We start from the raw sequence: 20,094 nt of genomic DNA, 5'->3' as shown, positions 1-20,094 counted from the left end.
AGGATTTAAATTTGTTTTGTATGATAATCGATAGTGATTTTTCCATTTAAGAAAGTGATTCAATGATTTTAAGATGAGTCAGTGTGATGATTAATTTTATGTGTCAACTTAACTGGGTTAAGGGATACCCAGATAGCTGGCAAAATATTTCTGAGTGTGTCTGGCAGGGTGTTTCCAGAAGAGATTAGCAGCATCTGAATCAGTAGGCTGAGCAAGGAAGCCCTGAGAGCAGCCGCCATCCAATCGCTTGAGGGCCTGGGAAGAACAAAAAGCAAAGTTGCTCTTTCTTATTCAGCAAAACTTCCATCTTCTCCTGCCCTTTGCCATCAGAACTCCAGATTCTTGAGCCCTTGGGTTTGGGACTTACACCAGCAACCCCCAGGTCCTCAAGCCTTTGGACTTGGACTGTATTATACCACCGGCTCTCCTCATTCTCCAGCTTGTAGAAAACATACTGCAGGATTTAGTCTCCATAATCACATGAGCCAATTCCCATCATAAATTCCTCTCATATATCTAGATATCATATTGGTTCTGTTTTGCTGGAGAATCCTAATGCAGTCAGCAAACATGAATAAAGATGGACAAAATGTCAGGAAGATACAACTGAACGATATACTTATGAAACAGTCAAATTATTCCACCATAATCACATGGAAAGATCCTACAGAAAATGCCTACGTTCACTTGAATCATTCATAGCAACAACCACTGGACACAGTTTTATTGGACACTATGAGCTTAGTAAGGTTCCAGGTTTTACACCAGTAATTCCATCTAGGGCTACTCACAAGCATGTCAAACTGCTGATGAACTTGGAGACCCAAAAAGGAACTGTGGAAAACATTACTTCACAAACAACCATGCTCTCAGCACTACACAGTACAAGTAAAACTGGTCCTAATCTTTACAAACACTCTGTATAAAGGTTTTTCCTGACTAACTGACACAAATGTACCCTTTTCAATAGGTACAAATGTACCTATTGAACAAAGAAGTTCAATACACCAATGAAATAATGGGACAAGCAATTTATGGAATCTAAATAAGTTCTTATAAATAGTCCCCTTGCCCCTCTTGGGTGGTGCAATCTCTGACTGCTACCCAGGTTGCAACCCCTATTCCTGAGTAAATGCAAATTTACCTCTGAGGAGTCGACCTTTTTTGGAAGGCGCAGGAGGGGAGACAACACTAAGCATTTAGGTAATTTGGATATTACAAAGGGCAAACTGGTACATATCACATAATATCAGCATAACTCACTGCTTCATAAAAGTGGAGGAGGTAATAGTCATTGATTAAGGAAAACAATTGATAACAGTGATTTTATGATAAGTTTTCTGTTTAAGACACGTCCTTTCATGTAAGGTAATATTTTGGTGAAAATGTATCAAAATGCTTTAAATCTGTATGTCTTCAGACACAGGAAGTAGCTGAAAGAGCTTGCAGAAAATGAACTAAACATTAGCCAGGTGCAATGGCTCATGCCTATAATCCCAGCACTTTGGGAGGCCAAGGCAGGCATATCGCTTGAGTCCAGGAGTGTAAGACCAGCCTGGGCAACATAGCAAGACCCTGTCTCTACAAAAACTACAAAAATTAGCCAGGAGTGGTGACGTGAGTCTGTAGTCCCAGCTACCTGGGAGGCTGAGGAGGGAGGCTTGAGCCTAGGAGGAGGAGGCTGCAGTGAGCCGTGATCACGCCACTGCGACAGAGTGAGACCCTGTCTCAAAAACAAAACAAAAATAAATTAAATGCATCTTAACGATCACAAAAACATCTGTTGAACGATTTAAGTCATGTAAAGAATGACATCTTTCTAGCTTTTCTCGGAGCTAGGAAAAAGGAGCTTTCCATGTCTAGAACACGGGGATGATGAACACTACAGACAACTCTGGAAAATTTGGACTGTATTCAAGATTACTATAATGACCAAATGAGTGAAAAATCCAAAGATTTTAGAATTATGAGCTTCAAAGGGCCCAAAATACATAGAACATAATGTATGAGAAGAATGGAAAAGAAACAAATTCATGTTTGTTAAACTTAATAAAAAAGTGAAATGGGAGACAGAACTCAAGTACAAAGTTGAGCACAAGAAGATCTCTGGTTAACAGGCTAGTAACATTCATCAGTAAACTCTTAACAACAGTATTGATGAACAGCTCCAGAAAACACTTCCTTTAGCCAGTGTATTAGATGATGATGATGATGTGGAATGGCCACAGCAAAGGGTCTATAGGTCCTCCTTGCCCAGATGCAGCCGCTTAACCAGCGAAATAATGAATGGTATAAATACAAATATCAAGCCACTGTACACAACGTTAACTCAACAGAAAGAAGCACATTAGGGTCACCTCAGTGAGTAGTACATGCAGAAAATGACAACGGAAGTGAGAGGTATGTCCACCCTGTAATCCGTTTCTACAGGACACCTCCCCTTCAGCTTACTTACCACTCAGGCATAAAACCAGGCCACAATATTCTCTCCCTGACCAAGCTGTTCAACTGACACCAAGTCCCTAAAATATATCTCAGGGTTCCAGACCTCATACTTTCCAAATTATGTCTGGCACTTCCTTTAGCCAGCGTACCTAAAAAACCATTCAGGGCTAAGGATCCATGAATCACATCAAAGAACCCAGGGCTAACACATCACAGAAAGTGGCCCACATGCTAAGGAGCCCATGACCATCCTCACCCCTGCTGCTTACACCACAACACAATTCAAGTGTGCTACACAAATCTGCAATCCTCAATAGCTTAATGAACAACTTCAAAATAACACGTAACCATCTGACGTGCCTGTACTAGGTAAGGGCATTTCACTGTCTGTGCTGGCATCAGCCTTCCCCAAGCACAAAAACAGATGCTAGGTTAATGGTCAACTCCTCTACTCTCACTGAAATCCCTGCCACACTGTTAGAGACTAAGAATTCAAAAACTTCTTTGCAGATCTATAGTCTCTCCATTCCAAGGTTTGTGAAGCTGTCACTGTTCTACCAGCCCACCAAGCTAACAAGCTAAGGTATTACCTAGCAAGTACTTAACAGTGCCACTGTTTAAAACTGATCAGCCAAAAAAAAAAAAAAAAAAAAAAAAAAAAAACAAAAAAAAAAAAAAAAAAAAAAAAAAAAAAAAAAACACCTGATCAGGGGCCACAGAAATAAACTTGTGCCTCATGAAAGAAAAACATCTAAATATCAAAATGCTCAGGCCAGGTGTGATGGCTCACAGTTGTAATCCCAGCACTTAGAAGGACCAAGGCAAGCAGATCCCTGAGGTCAGGAGCTCAAGACCACCCTGACCAACATGGAGAAACCCCATCTCTACTAAAATTACAAAATTGGCTGGGTGTGGTGGTACATGCCTGTAATCCCAGCTACTCAGGAGGCTGAGGCAGGAGAATCACTTGAACATGGGTGGCAGAAGTTGCTGTGGGCCAAGATAGTGCATTTGCACTCTAGCCTGGGCAACAAGAGTGAAAAAAAAAAAAAGCCCAAGCACTGTAGAAAAAAAAAAACCCTATAAAATATAATAAAAAGGCATATGGGCCAGGTATAGTGGCACACACCTGCAGTCCCAGCTACTCTGGAGGCTGAGGTGGGAGGATTGCTTGGGCCCAGGAGATTGAGGTTGCAGTGAGCTGTGATCGAGCCGCTACGCTTCAGCCTTGGTGACAGAATGAAATGCGGTCTCAAAAGTCACATGGAACATATTGAGCCTTATGTAATAAGAAAAGACTTATTCAGCAAACTAGACTTAAAATTCTTAAAATTCATACATGTATATATATGTTGTGTATGTGCATATGGACATGCACCTATACATACATTTACAAGCTCACAAATAAGTTAATAAACAGACACACAACAAATTAATTATAGACGTAAGAAATAACAAAAACTGCTAGCTTTTTAACCAAAAACCCACTTTTACATCCGGGGCACATGGCTAGGCTACACTTGCCTTCTTCCTTTTCTCTTGGGTGTACCATAGAGGGGCCACGTTACAAGTTCCAGTCAACCAAACATAAACAATACCCATTTATTATCTTATAATTCTATAAACCAGAAGTCAGGGCCAGCTTATCTGAGCTCCCCATTTAGAGCCTCACAAGGCCAAAATCAAGGCATTGCCTAGACTGGTCTATTATTTGGAAGCTTGCGGGAAGAACTCAGATTCTTGGCAGAGTCCAATTCTTTAAGGTTGTGGGTCTAAGGTCCCTATTTTCCCTGCTGGCTGTCATCCAAGAGCTGATCTCTGCTCCTAGAGGCTACCTGAATTCCTACTCACATGGCCTCTCCCTCTTTAAGGCAACAACAGCATGTCCAGTCCTGCTCACACTTCCAGCCTCTCTAATTTTTCCTTCCGCTACCAGCCAGAGAAAATATCCTGCTTTTTCAGGACTTATGGGATTAGATTAAATCCAATCATCTAATCTTCCCTTTAGTCTTATAAAGTTAAATTCTCAGGAATGATATCTTTTCAAATTGATATCATCTCCTCGCCACACCAAGGCGAGGAGACTACACAAGAGCAAGAGTCACTGAGAGTCATAGCATTCTGTCTACTACATTCCTTTTCCAGGCCTGGCTCATGAATATCTCCCATGCTTGTTAAAACATACTCTTTCCCTTTGGCAACGTTGAAAACCATGTGCTAAGATGGCAGAACCCATCCAGGGTCATCCTGATTCTCTGAAGCAAATAACAGGAAATATAAATGAAAAGGACTTTAAGCAACAAAGCACCATTAAGACTTCTTGGCTAAGCCAAAGTACCAGGCGCTAAGTTCAGAGTAACACAGCCAAGTCTACTGGTATAAAATTAGATCTAAAAAAGAATTTCCATCATAGAAAGTGGCAAATGAAACTGAGAAGAAGAAAACATATATCGGAAGACTATTAAGTTGAAGTTTTTCTGTTTTTTGTTGTTGTTGTTGTTTCTGAGACAGTGTCTTGCTCTACTGCCCAGGCTGCAGTACAGTGTTGCAATCTGGCTCACTGCAACCTCCGCCTCCAAGGTTCAAGAAATTCTCATGCATCAGCCTCCCAAGTAGCTGGAACTACAGGCATGCACCACCATGCCTGGCTAATTTTTGTGGTTTTAGTAGAGAAGGGGCTTCGCCATGTTGGCCAGGGTGGTCTCAAACTCCTGGCCTTAATGATCTGCCCACCTCAGCCTCCCAAAGTGCCAGGATTATAGGTGCGAGCCACCATGCATGGCCAGAAGCCTATTAAGTTTCTAAAGAAATTCCATTACTCAAATCAACCATGAGTAGTTAAAAGCCTGTGACTGTAAAACAATCCTCAAATTTAAATAAACAGGAAGTTGACTGAAAAAGTTATGCAGTTCCCAAAGGGTGCACATTTCCTCTCGCCCTTCTTAGATCTGGCCAAATATATATAAGAACAAAAGAGTTCTTCCCAGATTGCAGAGCCAGATTGTATAACCAAGGAACTTCCTCTGCTGCTGGGCAGGGGACTTCATAATGTCCCCCTGCGGGATGCCATCACTGTTATGGACAATAGCTGTCCTGACTCCCATTCTCTCCTTTCCTCAGTGGGAGTGTTCACTATGGACATTATTTTCCGTACTTTTTTTTTTTGAGACACTCTCACTCTGTTGCCCAGTCTGGAGTGCAATGGCATGATCTTGGCTTACTGAAGCCTCTACCTCCCAGGTTCAAGGTATTCTCTTGCCTCAGACTCCCGAGTAGCTAAGATTACAGATGCACACCACCAAGCCTGGCTAATTTTTTTATTTTTAGTAGAGACAGGTTTTGCCATGTTGGCCAGGCTGGTTCAAACTCCTCAAGTGATCCGCCTGCCTTGGCCTCCCAAAGTGCTGGGATTGCAGGCATGAGCTATGGAGCCCAGTCGATTTCCTGTACATTTAAAAGCACAGGCTGACTATCTGCTTTATGTTTCATTCAAGCATTATTCCGTGATATGATTTGGCTGTGTCACCACCCAAATCTCATCTTAAACTATAGTTCCCATAATCCCCATGTGTCATGGGAGGGACCTGGTAGGAGGTAATTGAATCATGGGGGTATGGGGGTAGGTACCTCCATGCTGTTCTTGTGATAGTGAGTGAATTCTCATGAGATCTGATGGTTTTAAGGGGCTTTTCCCCCACTTTGCTCTGTACTTCTCCTTGCTGCCATCACATAAAGGACATTTTTGATCCCCCTTCCACTATGATTGTAAGTTTCCTGAGGCCTCCCCAGCCATGCAGAACTGTGAGTCAATTAAGCCTCTTTCCTTTATAAACTACCCAGTCTCGGGTATGTCTTTATTAGCAGCATAAGAACAGACTAATACATACCTTGATATTGAGGTATCTCTTAGCATTATAATACTATTCCCATTCGGATCTATGGGGAAAGGTCAGTTTCAACTATAAAAAAGATATGTCTTTTATATATATATATCATAATTCAAAAAAAGCCAGAAAACACTGCCTAGAGGTCCTTCAGAGTCCTAAGTATCCAAGCAAATCTCCATGGAACTGTGGGTTCTTCACAAGTACTACACACAGCTTCTCCATATTCATCTATACTATCTGCAATTTGACTCAGGGGATGGGGGAGGGAGATTAGGGCAAAGCAACTACAACATCATATTTGCAATTTAGAAGTTGTACTAAATGTAAAACCTTCAAAAATAATGAAGTTACTTCCTAAAGCATTTGTCATCAGCTAATGATTTAGTACAGCACGAAAACATTTTGTCGGTACAATGCAAAAGACTTGGCAGGGTCTCACAATCATGGCATTTTAATAAGTATAGCTATAGCTCTCTTCTTAGTCTTTATTATCCATCAGATACCATGTACATCATTCTTAAGCTTTTGGGCTCCTTAAGTGCTTAGGGAAACAAAAAAATTCTAAACCAAAAACACCTGGAAGGGTTGTATTACAAAGTTTCAAAGCTTCATATGGTGTCTCCTACTGTCTCAACACTCATTCCCACACACACTAACTGTGAACACTCCACCCAAGTAACCAGGTGTACAAGTGTGATAAAGCTGGCCCCTACCACAAGTTCACCTCTCTGCCTTCTGACCATGGCCTACCAATGCACCAACACAAATTCATCACATGCACAAAAATGCACCAATGAAATCCCCTCCCACCTTTTCCTGTGAACTGCACCAAGATTGCTAGTAAAGGAATTTGCCCACAGTCCTTGCTCTCTCCACTCCCACCTGTTTCCCAACTGCTTAGCTGATCCTGCTCTCAGGGCCACCACCTCCACCCAATATGTGCCCCCCTCCTATTCTCCTGTACAGTGATTCTGCCATTCTAAGACCTGTGAGTACAGTAACTGTACAGTTACAAGAAAACTTTGTTTTCTTGAGCCTCTCCTGTGTCCCCTCTTGTGGCTACACCTCACTGACCACTACCTAAAAGAATACAGGATAAGTGTACAAAGGATTAAAAGAACAAAAAGGGGAAAGAAAGGCCAAAAACTCCGATTTCTGACTGGGTGCAGTGGCTCATGCCTGTAATCCGACACTTTGGGAGGCCAAGGCGGGCAGATCACCTTAAGCCGCGAGTTTGAGAGCAGCCTGACCAACATGGAGAAACCCTGTCTCTACTAAAAGTACAAAATCAGCTGGGCGTAGTGGCACATGCCTGTAATCTCAGATATTCGGGAGGCTGAGGCAGGAGAATCGCTTGAACCCAGGAGGCGGATGTTGCAGTGAGCCAAGATCATGCCATTGCACTCCAGCCTGGACAAGAGTAAAACTCTGTCTCAAAAAAAAAAAAAAAAATCCACTGACATCTTCCCCACTTAGTATCTTCCCTATCTGGCCTTAAATTCAGGACTGCTCATCCCTAGAAAGCCCCACCAGGTATCCACTTTGAAGTCTGAAGCAGTTCTTAAACTCCATCTTCTCACCTAATTATCGAGATTCATTTGTCAGTGTGTCCTGCCCTTCTTTCTCCTCTGCCTCAAGCTATTCCTCTGAAGAAAGCCCTCAAGTTGCTTGACGCCCTGAGACTCTGTATGCAGCAAAAGAGGCTTGGCAGAATGGAATTTGCTCTGCAAGCTTCAGCTCCCCTCCCCTGAATATTAAACCTCTCCCTTCCACAATGACATCTGTCCTCAAAGCAGTCACCATTTGCCCCAACCAAGTCTTGCCATTTTCTAGTATACTTCTAATTAATTTGCAGGCTACCTTAAAATTTTCCAAGTACACTGAAACAAAAATTCATAAAAAAATTTAAAACATTGAAGAATCACTTCGGGGGGGAAAAGCTTGCAAAAATATAACTTGTTTCAACAACAAAAACTTCAATCAGGAGGACTCTCAGGCTAGAGGGAAATCATTTTCAGTCACCACTTTCTTTTCATATCCCCACAGGCCCATGCGCCAGTATATCATCACATAGATGACTTAAAGCTTATTAATAACATTTTGTTTTACATGGTTAAATTGATCCTTATTATGCAAGCATGGCACTCTTACAAGCATTATCTTCATTCAATCCTGACACCTCTGGAATGGTTTTTTATATTTGATTGCTGCTAAAATTAATGCAGAGAAGGCTGCATTTTGATTACGCATCCTAAAGCCCAGTAACAGAACTGTTGGAGTGAGGGTATTGTAAGAAACACCCATTTTCTCCTTATGACATGATCAATTTTTTTTCTTGAGATGGAGTCTCACTCTGTTGCCCAAGCTGGAGTGCAGTGGCAGCATCTCAGCTTACTGCAATCTCTGCCTCCTGGTTCAAGCGATTTTCCTGCCTCAGCATCCTGGGTTGCTAGGATTACAGGCACCTGCCACCACATCTGGCTAATCTTTTTGTATTTTTAGTAGAGACAAGGTTTCGCCACACTAGGCAAGCTGGTTTTGAACTCCTGACCTCAAGGGATCCTCCTGCCCCAGCTTCCCAAAGTGCTGGGATTACTGGCATGAGCCACCACGCTCCGCGATATTTTTACTTTTTGAGGGGAGGGACAGCAATTAGGGATTTATTTAAGAAGCTGGTAATAGGCTAACGACATTCTCCCTCAGAAAAGTGCATGTACAAAACATGACTTATAATTTTATAAAATATATAGGCCCCTAGCAGCCCATTACAGACACTGGCTAAGAATCTGAAAGGGTACAGGTGTGGAAATCCTGGGTCAAGCAACAAGCCACAGCCAAGATTTTAAAGGCAGCCGAGAGTGGACTGCTTAGAGGCAATTAAGAAACTGAGAATCTCACTGAGATAAAGTCATAACTATTTAATCCAATACTTTTAAGTTTCACATCTCACCAAATCAACAAATGCATGAAAGATTTATGTAATGGTCTCCTGAGCAAAGCATCTATATAAAATACAGCATTCTGAATGAGGAAATTAGGTAAAACAAAAGGACACAGAACACAAACATAATGAAATTTTCCCCATTAAGGAATCCAAGTGTCACAGATAAGCACATACCAGACAGTATCATGAAACCCAGCCTACCCAAATTAATTTTATCATTTTAAAAAACCACAAAACGCAGTTTATAATAGGTATATTTCTGTCTCGGTCTACTAATAAAATACCGTACAATGAGTAACTTATAAATACAGTTTGGGAGGCTAGGAAGTCCAGGATAAAGGCACCAGCAGATCGTGTGCCTGGCGAGGGCCCACCCTTTGCATCAAAGATGGTCCCTTGTTGCTAAACTCTCACACAGTGGAAGGGGACAGAGTGACACCTTCAACCTTTTTTGAGAACACTAATCCCATTTATGACTTAATCATGAGAACCCCTGTGACTTAATCTCCTACTAAAGGCCCATCTCTCAATACTGTCATATTGGTAGTCAAGTTTCAACATACGTATTTTAGGGGGACACATTCAGACCTTAGCAATATGCTAACCAACTCATTAAAAAAAGAAGAAAGTGTGTCTTTTTGAATGTAATAGAAAGTTATATGTTATTTACAGACTGAATTGTCCTCTTAGATGCTGAATCAAATATAGAATACTGTGGTTAATCCTTTTACGCAAATAATGACTGTTATGGATTGAACTGTGCCCCTCCCAAAATTGATATTAAAGTCCTAATTACAATAGCTCGGAATGCAACCTTACTTGGAAATAGGGGCATTACAGATATAATTCCTTAAGATGAAGTGATAGTGGAGTGGGATAGGCTTGCCCAATCCTATATGACTTGGGGTCCTTATAAAATGGGGAGATTAGGACACTGAGAGACACAGGGAGAATGCCATGTGACCATGCAGGCAGAGACCAAGTGACGTATCTACAAGCCAAGGAAGGCCAAAGATAACCAACAAAGCACCAGAGCTAAGAAAGCCTGGAATAGATCCTGCCTCATACTGACAGAGGGCTTGTGGCCCTCCTGGCACCTGGGTCTCAGACTTCAAGTGTGCTTGTCTCAAGAAGTGGGAGACAATACATTTCTGTTGCTGAAACCACTGCTTGTAGTACTTTGTTACAGCAGCTCCAGCACACTCATAAAATGACTTAATATATTTTACTTTACTTTTACATGTTATTATAAAGCAAAATGTGTATACACCATATGCATGATAGAGTGAGTTTTTTAAAGTGCAGATTTTGTAGAAGCTTCATATTCATTGGAAACAGCTATTTTTACCTAAGCTGCTGTCAGTTTAAAACAAGTGAAAAAAATTGACACGACTTTTGTAAAATGAAATCTCAATATGAATAAAACTCACTAAAAATAGAGTAACACACATTTGCCCTTTACTGCAGTAAAAAAAGAATACTTTATGCTAATTACATAGTAAATTGTATCTTTATGAGCAATTAAGTAATGAAGTATATGAAAATAGGATCAATTTTTGCTATATTTATATATTTTCGTGCAGAAAGGATTTTCTCCTCTAATAAGTTTTACTTGGCATAAGATTGCTTTTACCTCCAAATTGTAAATATATTGAAAATAACTGTCAGCAACAAGGTAGAAATAATCAATTCTAACATAAGACAACAGTTGTGACTCATTTAATCAGAAACTCCAAGTACAAACAGTAAAGTATACTGTTTTATTAACATAAATATTATCCCTTACTAACACATGCAAAAAAAGCTCAATTCCATAGAAAGAAACTTTTGCCTGAATAGGCGCCTTCCACTTATAAAACCAGGCTGGGTGTGGTGGCTCATGAATGTAATCCCAGCACTTTGGGAGGCTGAGGTCAGGAGTTCGAGACCAGCCTAGTTAACATGGCTAAAACTTGTCTCTACTAAAAATACAAAAATTTGCTGGGCATGGTGGTAGGCACCTGTAATCCTAGCTACTCCGGTGGCTAAGGCAGGAGAATTGCTTGAACCCGGGAGGTGGAGGTTGCAGTGAGCCAAGATGGCGCCATTGCACTCCAGCCTGGGTGACAACAGCAAAACTCTGTCTCAAAAAATAAATAAATAAACCTAGGCTATATCACCCAGCAAGTCAGTTCTCAAAAGGAAGTAATTCTAGGTCTGAAGCTTCCTCTGCAGATTACATCAGGTTCATGAACCTGCATGGAAATAAATGGCTACAAAAGTAGGACATGACTATTTCTTTAATTTTTTTGTCACACGCAAACCATAACACAGGCTTTACATACTCTTCTAAATATACACATAGGCAAAGAACAGTTAGCTGTGCCTTAGCCTTTCTAGGAGTATGCTACGCTAAGCTATGGATAAGAGATTATGTGCTACTTCACCTTTCAAATAAAAGGCTTTTCAGTAAAAGAAAGACAACGATGGTGATTCTGCATTTGGATTCAGTGTGACAAATAGAAACCATATCGCATCACATGCTTACCTTCTCCAACCTTTTAAGTTCTTTCCTAACACAATTCAAATTATTTTTTCTACACTTTAGAGCTACATAGAACTTCAAGATTCAGCTGAAATGGAGCCCTCTGACTATTTTTGGAAAAACTAAAAGGTCTAGCTTGGGTAACTTCCATAGCATAAAGGATAGTATTTTATACTAATAAAATTATCCTTAATGTCAATAACTATCATCTATTGGACACTTTTTACATGTGTCCTACACACTCATTTCTCTTCACCTCAACCCTGAGAAATGGATATTTTGATCACTTAACAAGGACAGATTCAGAAGTTAAATAAATCTCTCAAGGTCAGAGGCAGCAGAGGCAGGATTCAAACCTTAGCCCTTCCCACTCCAAAGCCAAGACTCCTAATTGCCTTTGAGGCCACTAAGCTTTGCAAAAGAAATCTTTAGGATCAAAGTGGAAAAAAGATGTCATGTTGGTAAATCCAGTGTCGAAGTGACCAGCAGAGAAATCAAAAAGGTTAGTAATATTGAAGAAGTTATGCCAGAGAATTCCTGGGCAGCACACATGCTTGGTTTGGTGAACATGAAAGAACTTGAAGTATACAGTTATTCGAAGCCTTCCAAACTACATCAACAAACAAAGCACTTACATTCACAAACATGTCTGGTGGAGCAGTCACAGAAAATTTCAATTATAATAGAAAAGCAAGAATAATGACATTAAGAAACATTTTTACAGAACGTCTTACTTAATTACCTAAGTTGACAGATATAATTGATTCTATAAAGGCAAGTCTATGGGGACAAAGATGATGCACATGTGTGCAAACACACACACACACGATGTGAATTTCATGCTGCATCTGTCACCATAAGTTAATCAAGGTTCTGTAAAACATAACCCTCATCTTTTCTGGATGTGGTTTATAACGGGGCTGCCATTGTGGTAGCCTAGGAAAAACCTCATTACTTCTGAGAAATTATGAGAAAGCTCATTAATTAAGGCTAACCGATGAAAAAATATTTAACACTAAATTATGAAAAACATTTCAAGTTAAGTCATCAAAACCCTTGGCTAGAGATCCCGTAAATTTGAACCTATTTTAGAAGGATAAAAAATTAGTAATCACAACACATTATGTAAGAAATAGGTCACAGCGTAAGTACTCACTTATTTGTCCCTATGTAAAATTCTTCGAGTCCAATGATTTTAATTATTAGAATCTAGGTTAATTTGTTTTACTACAATCACAGTGTACTAACCCCATGAAGAACAATGGGTACATCTAAGATGTCAAAGGTTCATTAAAAACTATTTAAAATACGAGATGATTTTAAGTCTTCAATAATTTGGTTAAGCTAAGGCTGCAAAACTCAAGGGAAATATTTAAGACCCGCAGACTGCTGGTCATGCCCTGGCCTCAAAGGAGTTCACGACCTAGTTCTCCAGGAAAAAGTTAATGTATGCGGGTCCCTAAAGGAAGCCCCCAGCCTCCCATTCCTCCGGAGCCTGCGGGCGGCGGGGAAGGAGGGTTCTGACCACCGGGGAAGGGAGAAGAGCGCAGACCTCCGGCCTCCGCGCCGCCACCCCCAGTGCGGCCACCGCTCGTGCCGACACATCCCGGGACAGCCGGGCGCACCGACTCCGCAAGGTCACCCGGGAAGAGGCGACTTTACATAATCTCCCGCCGCGCCGCACGGGCACCTGCGCTCCGCGGCAGCAGTGCAGCGCCGGTCCCCTTCCCGCAGCGCGGTGGTGAGGTGGTGCGGGGGTGGCGGGCAGCGCTACCAGGCGGGACGCCGGGGACCCGCGGGCGGGCAGCGCGCACCGAGCCGGGGGCGGGGAACCGAGGGCGGACGCCCAGCCTGGGGATGCCCCGAGCCGCCGCGGCAGGCGAGGCGGGGCGCGGCCGGCGCGGGCGAGGCGCGGTGCCGGGGTCCCCGAGCTGCCGCCGGACGGCCAGCGTCGAGCGCGCCCTTCGCAGCTTCGCCCCGGACTGCGCGGGACGCACCTGCCGCGCTTCTTACCTGAGTGGCTTTGTGGAACTGCTTCTTGAGCCCGGCCACCGACATGGTGCAGGAGGCCGCGCGGGCGGCTGCGGTGCGGGCGGGAGGCGGCGGCGGAGCGGGACCGGAGGGCCGGCGGGGCGGCGCGCTCTCCTGGCCGCCGCTGGTCGTGCCGCCGCCGGGGCTGTGGGCGCGAGGGCGCGGAGCCGAGCGGGGCACGGGCTCCTGCGGAGAGACACTCTGACGTCAAGGGCGGGTGATGCGGCCTCTTAAAGGGGACGCGGGAAGCCCCGCCCCAGGCGCGGGGACGCCCGGGCAGGTGCCGTGGCGCGCGGTACCTGGGCGCGGGCGCCCGCTTCGGGGCTGTGGCTCAGCGGCACCCGCGGGCGTATCCCTGGTCAGCGGGCCGACGACGTCCTCCTGTCCCGGGGCTGGTGTTTGTGGCCCCGCGGGCTGCGGACGGGTCGCTGCAGATGGTTAGCCCAGGCACCCGCAAAACTCAGGGGACTTGCTGGGCTTCCAGGTAGCCGCGGCGGCGCTGCCTGCAGACGGCCCTCTTGCCCTTTGAGCCTGGCCTCTCCGCAGCCTCAGCCTGAAAAGGAGTGGCCTTCTGTCTGAACTAATGACTAAGTCATTGCTCCTTCGGTGCCTTGCCCTGCCTGGTTGGTCACAGAAAACATTTCTCTGCCCTGGTTTCGATATCCCTATCTTACATTAGGAAAGCCACACACACTTTTCCCCCGATCTGATAAAATTTAACAACTTAAAAAGAACAGGAGCCCTTAAGCCTGGACAGATAAATAGAAGTCTTACTACAAAAATAGCATTTAATCCTCTGGTTACAGAAATTAAAAAGCCCAAATGTGAACTTGGTTAACACCAAGTTATGGTTAACACCAAATGCTTGTGAATTTAGGGTTTCCGATCTGATAAAAATCAAAATATAATGTGAAAAAGCACGATACTAAGTTATATACAGATACTTCATATGTAACCAAGGAGGTATGGCTGGCTAAAGTGAAACTGATAGAATCAGTTGACTTGGGAGCAGAGCAGCACTAAATGCCTTTTGTGCTCTGGTACTTAACCACGTCTGATTTTTCTAGGACTGAGGAGCTGGTGGGAAAGAACTTGGACGCTGTCCCCATATGTGGACCACAGTGATAAGAAGGAGAAGCCAGAAGGACAGAAGTCAAGATGGAAGAAATTGCCAAGGATGGGTAGAGACAACAAGGCAGAATGGGAGTCCTAGAAATACTTTTCATGTCTCCAGAACTCCTGCTGCCTGATAGGAACCACAGACCTACCCCCACTCTTCGAGACACTGCTGCTTAGGCACAGGGTGAATATCTGATGCAAAAGGGTTCTATCCATCCGGTAGAGCTACCAGTCATGGTCTTTCTTGATGATACTGACTTTGTGTATGATACTGACATACACAAAGGCAGGGTCAAGCAGTGGTGGGCACTGGAGCAGTAGAGCACATGGACTAGGGACGCAGGCTGCAGAGAGAGGCAGATGAAAGGAGCTATTCTCCGGTGTGGTAGCCCTTACCACTGTTCATATACCTTTCCCTACCTGGCAGAATTTCACTTTCCAAACCTCTTGTTAAGTGGAGGTATGGTTACAAGCTTTGACTAGATGGTTAGGAGGAAAAGTGACTGTCACTTCTGCAGAAGTGGCATGAGATGTGGGTATGAGATGCAAAACTCTCTTTTCCTCTGCCACAATATTCTAGAAAGCTGTGGTATCTCAGCCAGGATCCAGAGTGAGACTAAAGCAGGCCAGAGTCCCCAGCTGACATTCAATGGGCATGTAGCATCAGTAGGAAACCTGAGTAATTTTAATTCACTGAGGCTCTGGTTATTAGGAATAAACTTTTTTTCTCTATGTTTCCAATTTTTAAAAGGTCGCCCAGCTGGGCGCAGTGGCTCATGCCTGTAATCCCAGCACTTTGAGAGGCCATGGCAGTCAGATCACCTGAGGTCAGGAGTTCAAGACCAGCCTGACCAATGTGGAGAAACCCCAGCTCTACTAAAAAGTACAAAATTAGCTGGGTGTGGTGGTGCATGCCTGTAATTCCAGCTACTCCAGAGGCTAAGGCAGGATAATCGCTTGAGCCCTGGAGACAGAGGTTGTGGTGAGCCTAGATAACACCATTGCACTCCAGCCTAGGCAACAAAAGCAAAATTCTATCTCAAAAAAAAATTTTAAAAAAAAGTTGCCAACTACTTGCATAATAGAAAACAGTATTTTATAGTTAATTTTTACTACCACATCTCTGATCTGAACAATGGAATATTTCATAAGATAGGCCTTGGTTGAAGCTACCAAAAGATAGAGCAATTGATCTACAAAGTGGAAGGGCCTGGGATTGATATGAGCTCTGCTCTCTAATCATGAAAGATATGAAATGGAGGCCTGAATCGCCTCCTTGGAACTTTGAATACTTAACTGAGCCCCACATTATACAAAAGCCAGTTTCTATCTTTCCCTGGTTCTTCATCCACCAATTTAGAAGTCTCATGCTGCTAAACTTCAAAAAAACTATGTTGGGAGAAAAAACTATTTAAGGACATTAAATCCTTTGGAAACCATTATTCAGTCTCCCAGGCATCCTCTGCATCTCATCTGATCTGATTTGGCCATGTCTCCACCCAAATCTCATCCCAAATTTTAAATCTCAACAATTCCCACATGTCCTGAGAGGAACCCAGTGGGAGTGATTGAATTATGGTAGCGGGTCTTTCCTACACTGTTCTTGTGATAATGAATCAGTCTCATGAGATCTGATGGTTTTAAAAATGGGAGTTTCCTGGCACAAGCTCTCTTCTCTTGTCTGCTGCCATGTGAGACGTGCCTGTCACCTTCTGCTATGATTGTGAGACTTCCCCAGCCATGTGGAACTGTGAGTCCAATTTCTTTTGTAAATTGCCCAGTCTCGGGTACCTCCTTATCAGCAGCATGAAAACAGACAAATACCTCATCTAAGTCCAGCATTTATATCGAAGCCCACAATTTATGCCTATAAAGACCTTTGAGATGTCACCTTTGAAGAAATTTGTTAAGCTCCTCCTACTAGCAAGCAGCATGGCAGGAGATGTTGGGATTGAGAAGGGGAGGTATCAAGACATGTATGGGCTGGACCTTGAATCCCAAGGGGTTTCCAGACCAGTAACTTGAAAAAAAAATCTTCCCATGAACATGTACTGTTACTTAAATACAGAGAAACAAATACCCCAGACACTGAACAATTCTAAACATGGATGCTGTCTTTGGTTGCAAAGAATCTTCAACAGAGGCTTTGGAGAGAAATGCAGAAGCACATTGCAGGGAAAGGGGAATCAAAAGTCAGTGAGGAAGATCTTTGTTTGGCAAAACGTTGTTGAAATTCAGCATGCTGCCCTACAGTCTCCTGGGATAAAATCAACATAAAATGTTAAACCTAGATCTTCTCAGGAAAGTCCCAATTAAATGAAACCCTCACAAAACACCACCTCACTAATTGGGCAGTAAATTCATGGTCAGCAATAATCCCATCACATCATTCATGCACTATTTCTCCTTGCATTATGCTAAAGCTTCTGGCAAATACCAGACCTCTCATTTGCACAGGGCTGCTGCATCCCTGGCACCTTTCAGAGGGTCCCTAACTTCAAGGAGGTAGAGGAAAAGCAGCAGCATTCATCCTACTGAGCTTCAACCCCTGTCACTGTGCCTCTGGCTCATACAGGGGGCAAACTGCTCCTGACTTCATGTGTAAGTTCGTTAAGCATAAGAAACATTGCAAAGCAAAGGCATTAAACTGCAACTTCTTATTTTACAGATGAGAAAACAAAGGCAATGAAAGGAAATGATTTATCCTACTTTTTCTACTCTAGCCTTTAGCCTCAATTGAAGATAGAGCCTGCAGTCACTGTTAATAAATAGAAGAGGCTTGAATGAATGAATAAAAAAATGAACAATATATCATTGACGCTGACGCTTTCTTCTAACCACATTGGATCTGATGTTCACCAGATCACGCTATATTAAAACTTCGATTGTGCAAAACCCAGACAGTTGTTTCTGGGTGAGTGGCACTTAACATAAGATTTTGTGCCTTTGGACACTACCGGTAGTATTGAGCCCCCACCCAGCCTGGGCAGGGCTAACAAGCCCTTTCCTAGAGATGAGAAGTCAAGGGAAAGACCATCTTTGTTTTTTTGCTTCCAGTTTTGTCACCTGCCAGCCACTCTCCAACAGATACTTAGAGAGAAGCTTTTTTTTTTTTTTTTTTTTTTTTTTTTTTTTTTTTTTTTTTTTTTTTTTTTTTTTTTTTGAAGTGGAATGTGTGGGTCTTTCTGCTGGGGATGGCCACCTTCCCCAACTTTCCTTCTCTCTAATATAACTCTCCTCCCTCCAAAGTACAGGGGCCTTTACCTGCAAAAACTTCCTTTCCACTTAGCTAAACCCTCTTAACACAATCACAGAGAAGAAGAACGGGCTTAACCAAGTGGGTGACTCGTGTTAGACTATTACATCTGTACCATAGTCATTATTTCATTCCAGTTTGAAATAGTTCCAACTTCCCTACAAAATCCTGCCACCTCCAGCACCCATTTGCAGTGCTTGTCCTTTGAAATCTTTCCCCATCCTTCTACCCTCATGTCCTCCCTTTATTTTTGAAGCCTCAGCCCTGATGAGCTGCATTTGGTCTAATATGTGCTGTAGACATTCATATATAATCTCTGATACTTACCTCTTTGAGTGCAGAGTCTTTATAATTCTTCCCAGATAATATAAAAACATGCTAGATATGGGCTAATTGAAATTTTAAAAGGCTGATTAAATTTTGAAAGCCAAGTCCAGCAGAGGGTCAAAAAGACTGGGAAACTGACTGAGCAGATTGTTCAGTGGTTATGGTTACTACCTCATGCGTCCAAGTCCGGTTCAAGCCTGGTTCTCCAGGGTCCTGACTATTCAGTTCCCAATGCCTTTCCCATAAATTCCCCTTTGTCACTCAGGCAACACTGTTTTATTTTGCTTGCAATAAAAAACGCTGGGTGTTTTATCCTCTTTCCCCTTCCTGCAATAATATTCTAATTTCAAATCCATTTATTGTTTGGCTAGCAGCTCAGAGATTCAGGCAACTATAGTTCCTGCTAAGCACTGCATTAGGCTTCCTTCTAAGAAAAGGGTGGACAGATTGAGTGACAAGGAATATAGTCTTTTATCAAAGTGTCAATTCTCCTTGTAAGACATTGACATTCCGATTTACAAATCAAATCTTTTTTTTATTTGGTTAGTATGGTTCAGGCTGCCAGGGTCTGAACCTCCCAATATCCTGGGAATTGGCATCCGAATGTTTGTAAATAAATGCCAAGCAACTGGACTCTGAGACAGCAGTGGCACTCCTGGAATGAGGATAATTGTTAGGGCATCTTTACCGTTGGCTTATTTATTCTGTGCCTCTCCGGATATTATCACTAAAGTTGCTGAAGGCATATTGTTAACCCTAAACATGGGATCTGGCTAGTCAGCCTGTTAAAGTACTGTGTTAAAGAGACCAAGTTCTGGCCTGGCACAGTGGCTCACACCTGTAATCCCAGCACTTTGAGAGGCCGAGGCAGGTGGATCACTAGTTCAAGACCAGCCTGGCTAACATGGTGAAACCCGGTCTCTACTAAAAAATACAAAAATTAGCCAGGTGCACTGGCATGTGCCTGTAATTCCAGCTACTCAGGAGGCTGAGGCAGGAGAATCATTTTGAATCTAGAAGGCAGAGGTTGCGGTGAGCTGAGATCGTGCCACTGCACTTCAGCCTAGGCAACAGAGCAAGACTGTGTATCAAAAAAAAAAAAAAAGAGGCCAAGTTCTGTTGCTATTTTGGTAGCTACTTAGCCCTACAAAGAAAACCTTTTCCTTAGCCACAGTATGCATGTTACCCCGTCATCTAAATGATACATTCTCTTGATTACAGAAAGTCCAAGTATGAAAGGAGAGATAATTTAATTTAGCATAAACCTGTCCACAATACTAAGAACTTTGAGTACAAGCTTCCAATATTTTGTATCAGCTTTATATATGAAAATAATACTGACAATATATTTACTCTACTTTAATATGTTTTTAAAAGAAAATTACACTTTTCGGCCGGGCGCAGTGGCTCAAGCCTGTAATCCCAGCACTTTGGGAGGCCGAGGCGGGTGGATCATGAGGTCAAGAGATCGAGACCATCCTGGTCAGCATGGTGAAACCCCGTCTCTATTAAAAATACAAAACATTAGCTGGGCATGGTGGCGTGTGCCTGTAATCCCAGC

The 20,094-nt window shown here is 42.9% G+C and overlaps 1 protein-coding gene across 1 annotated transcript in view; it reads right to left on the bottom strand.

The window, feature by feature from the left end:
• The window catches only part of SH3GL2 (SH3 domain containing GRB2 like 2, endophilin A1), a 225,686-nt gene extending 211,300 nt beyond the window's left edge, over positions 1–14,386 (bottom strand). The window contains exon 1 of the mRNA XM_017545936.2: positions 13,814–14,386. Coding sequence (XP_017401425.1) covers positions 13,814–13,858 — 45 coding nt within the window. The 5' untranslated portion in view covers positions 13,859–14,386. The remainder of the gene's footprint in view (positions 1–13,813) is intronic.
• Positions 14,387–20,094: the final 5,708 nt, after the last annotated feature.

This window comes from Cebus imitator, unplaced genomic scaffold, assembly GCF_001604975.1.
Source record: "Cebus imitator isolate Cc_AM_T3 unplaced genomic scaffold, Cebus_imitator-1.0 Scaffold183, whole genome shotgun sequence".
Lineage (NCBI taxonomy): Eukaryota > Metazoa > Chordata > Mammalia > Primates > Cebidae > Cebus > Cebus imitator.
This window is presented reverse-complemented; position numbering and strand designations above follow the sequence as displayed.